We start from the raw sequence: 12,937 nt of genomic DNA, 5'->3' as shown, positions 1-12,937 counted from the left end.
TGTAAACACAGCACTGGACTTGTCACTTACGAACAAAAAGATGATTACAATTATTTCTGATCAATATTGACATTGATATACGTAGCAATGTGGGTCAACATGTTTTCATTTCCATGTGATGTGTTCACTTTAACATTATGTTACATTTCTACTGCTATACAAATTTAGGCTGTGGATTTTTAGGGGCCTTAATCCTCAAAACTCTGAAGACTGAAAACCTTGTTTAGGGCAATTCAGTGTTTCATGTTGTGCATTTCCTAATTTTAAAGCTTCAACACTACCTCCAGGAAGTGAACTTTCAGATTGGTGATGAGGAGGTGGACTTTGATGCCAAGGGCGACTCTGTACCCTATTATGATATCATCAACTGGCAGAGAGGCACAGAAGGAAACATTGAATTTGTCAATGTGGGTTTGTTTAATGGAACCAAGGCTGTTGGAGAGGAGCTGTTGATCCAGGAGGACAGGATAATGTGGGCAGGACATCAGAGTGAGGCAAGCTGCTCACACTGTGTTTTTACCTTCATCAGATGCCAACTGTTGAAGTTCTGTAGGTTGAGATGGAGGTAAGTCAGGTGGACAGAACTGACTGGATCTGATACAGGGTCATTTGTTTTCATACACAACGGAGATTCAAAGCCCACCTGTGATGTGTTTGGTGACCTACCATCCACTGTTGTTTTCCTCACGGATCGGGATTGGCTCTGGCTCCCCGTGACCCTCTTGTGCAAAATATAGTGGTAGACAATGAATTAATCATTCTTCATGACATTAAATGCTTCTGAAAGAGCTCTCATAGATCTACAGCTAAATATATTTAACAGAACCACAGGTTATGGAACAGCTTATGGGCAGGACACCAGTCCTCAGTGTACAGCTTGTAACCATGTGACCATCAAAAGGTTGTTTGCTGACTACTGGCATACCTGTAAACGAGATTGACATCTGCAGAGCAAATATATATAACCAACATACAACTCAAAACACTGTGTACAAATACTTTATTTTCGAGTGGTTTTGAGGTATTTTCCACCTGTCAATAGATTAACCAATAAAGTTGACCAATATCAGCACATGGTCTTTCCACTCTAGGTGCCAGTGTCTGTATGCAGTGCCAGTTGTCTTCCAGGCTCCCGGAAGGCTGTCCGTCGTGGGGAGCCTATCTGCTGCTTTGACTGTGTACCATGTGACAGTGGTAAAATTAGCAATCAGACAAGTGAGTTTGAGCTGAACAATAAAAAGTCAAAGCAAATACATTCTTACAATTACAGTACACAAGTAATGCAATACTGACATTTTCTGCCCTTTAGACTCAGTAGATTGTGCAACTTGTCCTGAGGACTTCTGGTCAAACAATGACAGAACAGCCTGCATCTCCAAGAAAGTGGAGTACTTGACCTTTGATTCATTGGGAATAGCCCTGACAGTGATGTCTGTGGTGGGCGCCTGCTTCACTCTGGCTGTCTGTGGAGTCTTCTTCTGTCACAGACACACAGCCATTGTCCGTGTGAATAACTCTGAGCTCAGTTTCTTCATACTGTTTGCACTGACTCTATGTTTCCTGTGTTGTCTGCTTTTCATTGGAAAGCCAACATATTGGTCCTGCATGCTGCGCCACACTGCCTTTAGCATCACATTTTCACTGTGTATTTCCTGCATCCTGGGGAAGACCCTGGTGGTACTGGCTGCATTCACTGCCACCAGGCCAGGGCACAACATCATGAAGTGGCTGGGGCCTAAGCAGCAGAGGACCATTATCTCCAGCTGTACTCTGGTTCAGGTGGTTATCTGTGCTGCCTGGCTCATTGATTCTCCCCCGTTTCCATCCAGAAATACACAATATGAACATTCAAAGATCATACTGGAGTGTAGTGTGGGCTCTAGCCTGGCTTTCTGGTGTGTTCTTGGATATATTGGATTACAGGCCTGTCTGTGCTTTGTATTGGCTTTTCTGGCTCGAAAGTTGCCGGGAAACTTCAACGAGGCCAAGTTCATCACATTCAGCATGCTGATCTTCTGTGCTGTGTGGCTAGCATTCATCCCTGCTTATATCAGCTCCCCGGGAAATTATGCAGATGCAGTTGAGTCATTTGCCATCTTGGCCTCCAGCTTTGGCTTATTATTCTGCCTGTTCGCTCCAAAGAGTTACATTATTTTACTGAAGCCTGAAAAGAATACAAAACAGCACCTGATGGGGAAAGAAAAGAAATGAAATGACACAAATTAACCCAAAGTTATTGAATCAGTAGCAAATGGACTTGTAGATTTCTTCCTGTTGCTTAAGGGTAACTTACCATTTAAAAAACATGTTTGTTAGTCAATGTTGTTTTGATATTGACAATTCTTTACAGACATGTAATTGGTGTGTCGGAGCATGGAAAAGACGAAACATAGGGCAATAAATTTGAAGGATGTCAAGAAGGTTTACATAACATGGAACCTTCACAGGATGCTTACAGAAAACCAGTGATTACAATATGTGTGACCAAATAACATTGAAATACTGGTTCTTGGTCATTTCCATGGTAGATCATAAACTTGGGTAGACTACAACAAAATAAACAATGCAGTGATATTTCCACCTTTGGCAAAGTCTTCATCATAGCTGCTGAATATTTGTATCAGCTCTCACCAGTGACAGGAAAGCCTCTTACACAGAATAAACAAAGACCAACTTATGGGGAAATACTTTGTATCACATAGAGTTGACAGAAATACTGCAACAAGAAGATCAAAACTCCAACTAACTCACATGTATTAGAGACAACAAGGCAATCAGAGATGGCAGACTTCACCTGATTCACGCAACAAGCCTCTGTTGGTCATATTGGCAAGTGCGGAAACATAGACACACAAACTGACAGAGCTTTTCTAGTCTTGATGAATTCTGGCTACTTTACACTACAGTTTTGCTATTCACCCATTCACTCACTCTTTCATACCCATTCACACAGTGCCGGCACAGTGGGGTTAAGTTCCTTGCCCATGTAGACGAACAGAGCCGGGAATTGAACCCACAACTTTCCAGTTCAAAGATGACTCATCTACCTCAATCTACCAATACACATCTTGAAAAGTGTCAGATGGTCTTGTGGGTGGAGTGCATATATATATATATATATATATATATATATATATATATATATATATATATATATATATATGCACTCCACTGACAAAATTATTAATTCCGCTACAAATTAGGTGTATTGGCAAATGTACAAACTAACAGCTGTTTGCAATAAACACATCAAACAAAAAAAATTTAAATAGCTTATCACAACTAATATTACAAATGGTTTCTTCAAGTTCAACACAAAATGCCACATTCAATTTCCTTTACTGTTATGACCTGCTGCAAACATAATACATAGTGTAAGACACCAGCTTCTGGCAGCGTTCCTGAGGAATCTTAACCTAATCACTCATGGGCAATGGCCTCCAGTTCACTAATATTCTTGGGTTTGCGTGCTGCAACCACCTTTTTCAAATCCTACCAGAGACTTTCAATGGAGTTCAAGTCAGACGACAGTGATGGTCAGTTCCATGGTATCTTTACATTACATGTCATTTAGCAGACGCTTTTATGCAAAGCGACTTACAATGGAATTGAGTACAGTCAGCGAGGGGTGGAATCGAACTTGCGACCATTGCGACCATGATGTTTTTCGCACATAGGGTACTGGTCTTAACCACTGAGCCACTCCACCCCAGGACTTCTTCTGAAATCAAGCCTTGGTGGACTATGTTTGGGATTATTGTCTGGTTGGAAGATCCAATGACGCCCAAGCTTCAGCTTCCTCATAGACAGCATGACATTTTCTCCCGGGATTGCCTGATACTTGATTGAATCCATCTGTCCCCTAACCCTAATCCAAGTGAAGAAGCCCCAGAGCATCACTGTGCCACTGCCAAGCTTCATTATTCTCCTCCAGACCATACTGCTGATCCATTGGCCCTGAACAGATCCAGTTTTGTTTCATCACTCCACAGAACTTAATCACAAAACCTCTTTGTGTCACAGTCTGCGCTACGCCCCTCCTGCTCTGCTGCTCTGCCACACCCCTCATCAGCTAACTGCTTCCACCTGCTGCTGTCACCTGCTCATCATCTCCAATCAAGCCAGCATATATACAGCTCCTCTCCACTCACTCTTTGCCAGATTGTCTTCGCCCTCATGTCTGACTCTCCAGCGATCCTTCCCGGACTGCTTACCTGGTATCAACCTGATCTGCCCCTGACCTTTGCTTCATGCCTCGGCCTTGGTAAACCCACCTGCCTTCTGTCCCTGACTACAAGTTCTGCCTGCCGGTTTCCTGATATTCGTCTGCCTGCGGCTGAGTGGCACTCAGCCTGTACCTGCTCACGAGTTACAGACTTCTTGCCTGCCCTGTGGCCCTCTGCTAACCTGCTCGCCTGGCACCTGGAAGTCCTGGGCTCAAATCCTGCCGTACCCTCCTGCTATACTCTGCTGCTTCATTTGATTTGGTGTCAAATAAAGACTGTTAAAGTAAACCTGCTTGTTTGGGCTGCAATTGGGTCCAGCCAACACCTGTTACACTTTGGCTTATTTATATAGTTTTAAGCAGTGGAGGCGTCTTTCCTTGTGTTTTGGGGTCAATAGTGGTGTCTTGGAATTTGGGCAGGAAGCCCTTAAGTGTTTAGTATTTGCCTTACTGTGGGAAAAGCCACCAAGTCTTACTGCAGATCTTTTACAGTCACTCAAGGGTTTTTGACCACAATTTTACACAATGCATTACTGCAAGGTTTAACAATAGAAAAAGCCCTAATTTTGTCAGCTGGCTAATATTTAGCTTGAGTCCAGTGACGTATTTCTAAAGTCTTGTTCAAAATTATAAAACAACTGCAGTTTGTGGTGGCAGAAATTCACGACAGTGAAGTGCAGAGTATACGTATCAAGCAAATACAATACCATGCACTGACTTGTGTCAGTCAGAGCATGCCTAAATAAAGGTGTTAGTTCATGTGTGTATGTGTCTGAGCTGGTCTAACTTTCGGTGTACAAAGGTTATCACTTTCAGGTGCACAGGGGTCATACTGTTGTCAGACCGATGAAGCTTAAAATAGACTCGTTTTCAGGCAGAAATACGTCTTATGGCTTTCATTTCAAAAATTACTGTTACAACCCTAGTGCTTGCTTGGTGTATCTGTGTGGGTCTGTCTGTTTTCACTCTCCACCTCCTGTGCACAGGAGTCTTGAGTTGGTCATCAGTGGAGGCAATAAAAAGAGGGTGAAAAACCTCACTCAGCCTTTAGATTGATAGATAGATAGATAGATAGATAGGTAGATACTTTAATTATCTCACAGAGAAATTCACAGTTCAGCAGCTCCAAGAATATGTTACAAAATAGAAACATAAGAGGCATGCAAAGTACAGTCTAAATATAATATGAAATATATATAAAAAAATGTGAGCTCAGGTGGTGCAGCTTTATGAGACCTTGATGGTGTTTGTACTCCTTTCTGTGGAAATAAGGGTGTTTTGGGGGTATTTGGTTTGCTGTGGTGTTTTCCCTCCTTGGTTGTGTGTATGGAGTTTTCTTGTGCAATGACGTGGTTCTTTTTTCTGTTTAGAGACCAGCACTTTAGGTTGGAACTTTTTTGAACTTCAATAGTAACAATCTTTAATTTTAAATAAAGAAGCTCTTATGTTTTGATGTCCCTATTGCCCCTGTTGCCTTTCTTTTCACACCTCGTGTATTATTGTTGTTTTGATTGTCCCTTCATCTCCAAAACCAAAGTTGAAACTTGACCAACAGTTCAACTCTGTTAAAAAACAGTTTTTTTCATTTGAGGCCAATGTGCCCAACCTTGGCAAAACCAGCAACAAGTGGGCCAAGGGACATCTTGAGTTATTTACAGATTCTGAAAGTGTGATTTCTAAGCTTTCCATCAATGTCTTGACCTCTTAACATTTTAAATGAAATAACTTGAAAAATATATAGGAAGGCTTATTCTGTTATCATTTCTTGTCCTTACACTAGTGTAGTCATATTTCCATCATCTGTTTTAGTTGTTGTTTCTTTTCTTTTTGAAATAACAGTTTTGCAGTGCAGTTGCAGTAAATACAACCCTAACCCATTGTTGCATAGTCCATTTTTGTCAGGAGGCTACTTTTAGTTGTAATATTAAATGTTTTTGATCAATAACATTCAGATCAATACTTCATACACAAAGCTGTGTCATTCACACATTATAAGCACATCAGCAGAGTCACTGCACCCATGACCAATTATGCTTAGGGCCCCCAAAAGCTTAACAGCGGCCCTGCACATTCGGTTGGTTTATTATTCATGTTAATAGCAGATGCTCACATGCTCCTGTTACAGCTTATTATACGATCATCTGATCGAACACAAGTTTTGATGTGCGTAACATTTGCATTTTAAAACAACAATACTGAGCTATAGCTAATAACAATGTAGCCACATAACGTTCTGAAATGCTTGGCCCAAGGGTTCCAGTGATACATCGTTTGTGAAAAACAGATTAACAAGTCAAAAGTTAATGTACATACATGCTTGTTCAACTTTGTCCTGTTGGTAGAGCTCTCGAGCTTGTGTTGCTTACACAGTATCACCACTTGAACCCAAGTAACGGGTGGTCTGCTGTTAAATTATTACAATATTGGGGAATTATTACATTATCAGGACCTGCAAAATGAAGACTAAGTTATTGCATTATCAGGTTTTATTACATTTTCAATGGACTCAGGTGCAAATTTTTATTACATTATCAGGGATTTATTACGTTATCAGGTTCTACAGTCCCTCTCACTGCTCCAACACCCTGAGATGTTCCTAGATTGAAGGAGCGAAACATCTATGAAGGATGGCTCTTGGCTGACAACCCTGCAGCCAGCCAAACAGCACCGTCGGAGGTGCTTCAGGCAGAAATGCTTAACAGGTAGCTCTACCTCTGCTTACATCAATTACTTAATGACTATTGTACAGCACTATGGTCAACTGTTGTTTTTTATGTATGTGCTTCATACATGAATTGGATTATATGTCACCAAGAGATGTTTGATACAATTTCACTTGTGATATGTAGGAAGTCTAAGTTGTGCGTTTCATAGTGATCATGCAAATTCACTGCTGTTCCACAGACACACCCTGTAAGGTAGCTTGGAACTTTTAGAAACTTTTCATGTTTAAAGTTTAAAGATCACACAGATGATCTGTACAAATTTCATATATATACTTTCAAATTTGAAGTACTTGAAAATATGTCAGAAATACTAAACAGAGACCCAAACACCTTAAAAAAGGAAAAGTACATTAGTTGGGTCTTTACTTTCATCTTTTTGACGGTGATCAAACAGAAATCATGAGAGACACAACTGTCTGTTGCATATTTACATCAAAAAACAAATAATAACAGGTACATAATCATATGAGATTGTACTTGTTTGTGTATTTCTCTTTGTTTTTGCTTTCTTTGTTTAGGGCCTTAGCTTTTTCCCCACAGTTTGCATTATCCCACTTTAGTTCCTGATTGTGGACTGCTGTCCAATCCAAAGCCACTCTGTCTTTAATAAGATGCCAGACTGAGAAGGTTGCCTTATTCTTAATCTATCTCATCCTAGTTGTAAATCACAGAAACCAATTATAATAGTCACAGTTTATCGTCCACCTGTACCTTATTCAGAGTTCCTATCAGAGTTCTCTGAGTTCTTATCTGAGTTGGTGCTTAAAACAGATCAAATCATAATTGTAGGCGATTTCAACATCCATGTAGATGTTGACCGTGATAGTCTTAGCTGCGCATTTAACTCGCTGTTGGTATCAATAGGTTTTATTCAACACGTTAATAAACCAACTCATTGCCTTAATCACACCCTCGACCTTGTTTTAACTTATGGTATTGATATTGATAACTTAAACATAGTTCCTAAAAACCCTCTCCTTACTGATCATTATTTACTCACATTTAATTGTACAATAATGAACTACAATAACATAAATAAGAAATACAGCTACAGCCGGTGCCTGTCTGACAATAATATTAATACATTCAAAGAGACAGTGCAACTTTTATTTAACACGGTGCCATATGTCAGTACATCTGAAGGTACCTTTTGTGATTTTACTCCCACCCTCATAGATAACCTTGTTGATAGTACAGCAGCCTCACTGCGTACTACATTAGATTGTGTTGCCCCTCTGAAAAAGAAAGTGGTGAATCAGATGAGACGAGCACCATGGTTTAACTCCAATACTCGTGCTCTTAAACAGGCGTTACGTTGATTAGAAAGAAAATGGCGTTCCAGTAACCTAGAGGAACTTCATATAGCCTGGAAAGATGGTTTTGTAGCTTACAAAAAAGCCCTACACAAAGCTAGAGTTGCCTATTATTCTTCTCTAATTGAAGAAAATAAGAATAATCATATATTTCTTTTCAGCACTGTAGCCAGGCTGACACAGAGCCACAGCTCGACTGAACCATCTATTCCTTTAACACTGAGCAGTGATGACTTTATGAACTTTTTTGTGAATAAAATAACATCAATTAGAGAATATTACTCATATTTGGACTGACTCATCTTCTAGCACAAGAGCTTTAGAAGCACCAGGTGCAGAGTTAGACAGTTTCTCCCCTATAGATCTCCCTGAGTTAACATCATTAGTGTCATCATCTAAGCCATCAACCTGTCAGTTAGATCCTATCCCCACCAAACTGTTTAAAGATGTGTTTCCTTTAATTAACAACTCTATATTAACTCAAATTAATCTATCCTTATTAACTGGATATGTGCCCCAAACGTTTAAAGTAGCAGTTATTAAACCCCTTCTAAAAAAAGCGACCCTTGACCCAGATATTTTAGCTAATTACCGACCTATATCTAATCTTCCCTTTGTCTCTAAAATCTTAGAAAAGGCAGTTGCCAATCAATTATGTGAATATTTGCGCCTTAATGGCCTGTTTGAAGATTTTCAGTCAGGTTTTAGATTAAACCATAGCACAGAAACAGCACTAGTTGAAGTTAGTAATGATCTTCTCTTGGTGTCAGATAATGGTCTAGTTTCTTTACTTGTCCTGTTAGATCTAAGTGCTGCATTTGACACCATTGATCATGATATTCTACTGCAGAGATTGGAGCAGACTCTTGGTATCACAGGTGCTGCCCTCTGCTGGTTTAAATCATACTTATCTGATAGATTCCAGTTTATTCACGTTAATGATAAAGCCTCACTACAAACAAAAGTTAATTGTGGAGTTCCACAAGGCTCAGTGCTTGGGCCTATACTTTTTACCTTATATATGCTTCCTCTAGGGAACATTATTAGAAAGCATAACATACACTTTCATTGTTATGCAGATGACACACAGCTATATCTATCGATGAGGCCGGATTAAATAAATCAGGTTGTTCAACTCCAGGAATGTCTCAGAGACATTAAGTCCTGGATGACCTGTAACTTTCTACTTTTAAACTCAGAAAAAACTGAGGTCATTATACTCGGCCCTAAACACCTCAGAGAAAAACTTTCTCACATTGTCACTTTAGATGACATCACCCTGGCTTCCAGTTCCACTGTGAGGAACCTTGGAGTTACTTTTGACCAGGAAATGTCTTTTGATTCACACATAAAACTAATTTCCAGAACAGCCTTCTTCCACCTGCGGAACATTATGAAAATTAGAAACATTCTGTCTTTACAGAATGCTGAAAAACTAGTTCATGCTTTTGTTACATCTAGATTAGATTACTGCAACTCCTTATTAGCAGGATGTTCTAACAAGTCTGTTAGAATCCTTCAGTTAATTCAAAATGCTGCAGCACAAGTTCTGACAGGAGCTAGAAAGAGAGACCATATAACTCCAGTGTTAGCTTCTCTACACTGGCTCCCCGTACAGTTTAGAATTAAATTTAAAATCCTCCTCCTCACGTACAAAGCACTTAATGGTCAGGCCCCTTCATACCTGAAAGACCTAGTCTTACCCTATCACCCTAATAGACCACTTAGGTCACAAAATACAAGTTTACTTGTGGTTCCCAGAGTCTGTAAGAGTAGAATGGGAGGCAGAGCCTTTAGTTAAGCTCCTCTCCTGTGGAACCAGCTGCCAATGATAGTTTGGGAGGCGGAGCCTCTCTCTGTATTTAAAGTTAGACTTAAAACTTTCCTTTTTGATAAAGCTTATAGTTAGAGCTGGTTCAGGGAAACCTGGACCATCTCTTAGTTATGCTGCTATAGAACTAAACTGCTGGGGGATTTTCCTGTGGTACACGCACATTCACTCTCTCACACTCAGGATTTGATTATGACTTGATTATGAATATGTCATTACCCTTGTCTCTTTCTCTCCCTAGTTTGTGTCTTTCCTTCCTTCCCTCTCTCTCTTTCTGTATTCTCATCATGCAGGTTGCAGCATCAAGATCCAGTTTCCGAGGCTACGCTCATCGTCACCATTATTATTATTTTGCAATTAAAAAGTCGATATCAGTAACTGTATAAACTTGTAACCTGATACAGTTGTTGTGTATCTGCTGCTGGTCTCCCTCTCTCTCTTCTGAATCTCCCTCATCTCCCTCTTGTCCTTTCTCTCCCCCCATTTTCTGTCCCCCACCTCTCCACTGTCCCCCATTTTTCCTTTCACCCCAACCGGTCGAGGCAGATGACCGCACATCTCTGAGCCTGGTTCTGTCAGAGATTTCTTCCTGTTAAGAGGGAGTTTTTTCTCTCCACTGATGCCTAGTGCTTGCTCATTGTGTGAACTGTTGGGGTTCTCTGCTCTCCTTGATGTTGTCTATGTACAGTGCCTTGAGATAATGTATATTATGATTTGGTGCTATACAAATAAAATTGAATTGAATTGAATTGATTTACAACTAGGATGAGATAGATTAAGAATAAGGCTTTCGAACGATGAATATCCTGGTTTGGTCTTGGGATTGATTAATAATCTAGTATTAAAAATGGCTGCTACTCTTCCTCCTCGGCCTGAGCTTCTAGGAATATGGGTATTAGCATGAGTGGGTGGAGTTGACTCATTTAGACTGACGTTATCGTCTTCATGTAACCAAGTTTCAGTTACACAGAATAAATCAATACAATTGTCAGAAATAAGATCATTTATTAAAACAGATTTTGAGGAGAGAGACCTTATATTTAATAGTCCACATTTGAAAGTGGTATTATTTGACTCTATTTTATTGTTGGTATTAATCTTTATTAAGTTAGAATGTCAGCACACAATGACAAGTTACTGCCAGATATGCATCCATATTCGTGGAGGTCCACATGTCAGAGGTCAGACTCACTGCCTCCACGCTCTGCAGTTGAGCCTTGGCTTTGGCCTTCTCCTCCTCATATTTCTCCCCCACCATCTTCTTCAGAGCCTGTCTGGAAGGCAGAGTGTATGTGGGGTCAAGCTTTCCCACAAACTCTTTGAAGCCTGGATCATCCAGGTCCTGCTTTCGGTCCACTAAGACAGAATCAAACAAATAAAACTGTTATCTGACATCATGTTACTGTAACATTTTTAGTGGTGTGTACAGTTCCGTAGATAAACATAACCTACCATGAACAGTGTTCTCCTGCTTGTTTTCATGCTTAGCACTGTAGTGCCTAAGCATCGAGGATGTATTGTTATTATACACCAATTGCATGGAACAATGCAAGCACTGGACCTGTATGAACAGTAATGATCAAACAAGAAAACAAACGGTCAGGTCATAGAAATCACTTAAATCACCACACATGCAACTGTACCTAACTTACAAACTGCTAGCTTGCTACTGTTTAAGTTGCTTGTTTAGTAATAAAGTACTCACCTTATTAGGACTGATCAGCTCAAAGTGTTCCCACATTTGAGAACGGCTTCTCTTCCTGTTTGGCTCCATGTTGAACAACCAAAAGCAGTGATGATGATGATAACAGCAACAATGCACACAACAACTCCGACAACAAACCCACATGTGTGTCGGGTGCCTCTCGTGTTGTGTCAACGACTCATCTTGCGATATGAAGCTATCGTGCAACCGTTATGTATGAAGCAGTCACTGCTCTGTTGCAAAGCAAGCGTTGAAGCAGTGGTTCAAAGAGAATGTAACTTCAAGTTTGAAGCAAGGATTGGAGCTTCAGTGTCAGACTGACATCACTTCTGAATATACCAGAGACCAATTTATTACTAGATAAAAAATTCATACAAAACCTCTTGAGTGTAGGTCATGACACCAAGAAGGATTTTTTCATAGATTTTAATATGATATCACTTGTTATATGTAGGAAATAGGAGTTTTGCATTTCATAGTGATCATGCAAATGCACTGTGCTGCCGCAGCCACACCTTGTAAGGTAGCTTGGAACTTTTAGTAACTTTTCATGTTTAAAGTTTAAAGATCACACAGATGTGTCACAACTGGGGTTTCTGATCACAAATGCAGACAGAGAGGATTTTGTGAAAGTTCCACAGTTTATTGTGCACTCTGAACGAACGTCAACTTAAATTCTCAACTAAAAGAGTTTGAACATAAGCAAGCAAGGCTTGACTGGTCAGCGTCAACACAACTGCATTTATCCTTTGCGTGATACGAAAAGGCCCAATGTAGCGAGGATTGAACTTCTTCGACTCGGTCTTTAAGGGCAGATTCTTGGTGACCAACCAGACTCTCTGGCCCACACGGAAGGAAGGTCCCTGGTGTCTCTGTCTGTTGGCCTGTCTCTGGCAGCGAGTCGACATCTTGAGGAGAGTTTGTCGAGCCCTCCTCCAGGCTTGACGGCAGCGTCTCACTGACGCCTCAGCTGATGGTACTGCCACTGCCCTCTGTTGGTCAGGAAAGAGAGGAGGCTGGAATCCATTCTGTACCTCGAATGGTGACATGCCAGTAGAGGAGGAAACAAGTTGGTTGTGTGCCATCTCTGCCCAAATGAGATTTTGACTCCATAAAGGAGGGGTTTTGGGCAGTCAT

General features: G+C 40.5%; 1 protein-coding gene across 1 annotated transcript; it reads right to left on the bottom strand.

Annotated features, from left to right (window-relative positions):
* Nucleotides 1-11,193: 11,193 nt before the first annotated feature.
* Nucleotides 11,194-11,938, bottom strand: LOC122760739 (E3 SUMO-protein ligase ZBED1-like). Its single transcript, XM_044015904.1, has 3 exons — nucleotides 11,801-11,938; nucleotides 11,548-11,656; nucleotides 11,194-11,451 (listed from the first exon to the last, which is right to left on the bottom strand). Exons 1-3 carry the CDS (start codon nucleotides 11,867-11,869, stop codon nucleotides 11,204-11,206), a joined length of 426 nt encoding a protein of 141 aa, XP_043871839.1. The 5' UTR covers nucleotides 11,870-11,938; the 3' UTR covers nucleotides 11,194-11,203.
* Nucleotides 11,939-12,937: the final 999 nt, after the last annotated feature.

Source organism: Solea senegalensis, unplaced genomic scaffold (genome assembly GCF_019176455.1).
Source record: "Solea senegalensis isolate Sse05_10M unplaced genomic scaffold, IFAPA_SoseM_1 scf7180000014020, whole genome shotgun sequence".
Classification (NCBI taxonomy): domain Eukaryota; kingdom Metazoa; phylum Chordata; class Actinopteri; order Pleuronectiformes; family Soleidae; genus Solea; species Solea senegalensis.
The sequence above is the reverse complement of the archived record's forward strand: the minus strand, read 5'-3'. Positions and strand labels throughout refer to the sequence as shown.

What these genes read in the sequence shown, in the direction of transcription:
- LOC122760739 (XM_044015904.1), bottom strand. Translation starts at nt 11,869, where the DNA reads ATGGAGCCAAACAGGAAGAGAAGCCGTTCTCAAATGTGGGAACACTTT. An exon ending in AGCTGATCAGTCCTAATAAG is followed by an intron (nt 11,657 to 11,800) that starts GTGAGTACTTTA and finishes CTGTTCATACAG; the next exon opens with GTCCAGTGCTTGCATTGTTC. An exon ending in GCAGGAGAACACTGTTCATG is followed by an intron (nt 11,452 to 11,547) that starts GTAGGTTATGTT and finishes ATTCTGTCTTAG; the next exon opens with TGGACCGAAAGCAGGACCTG.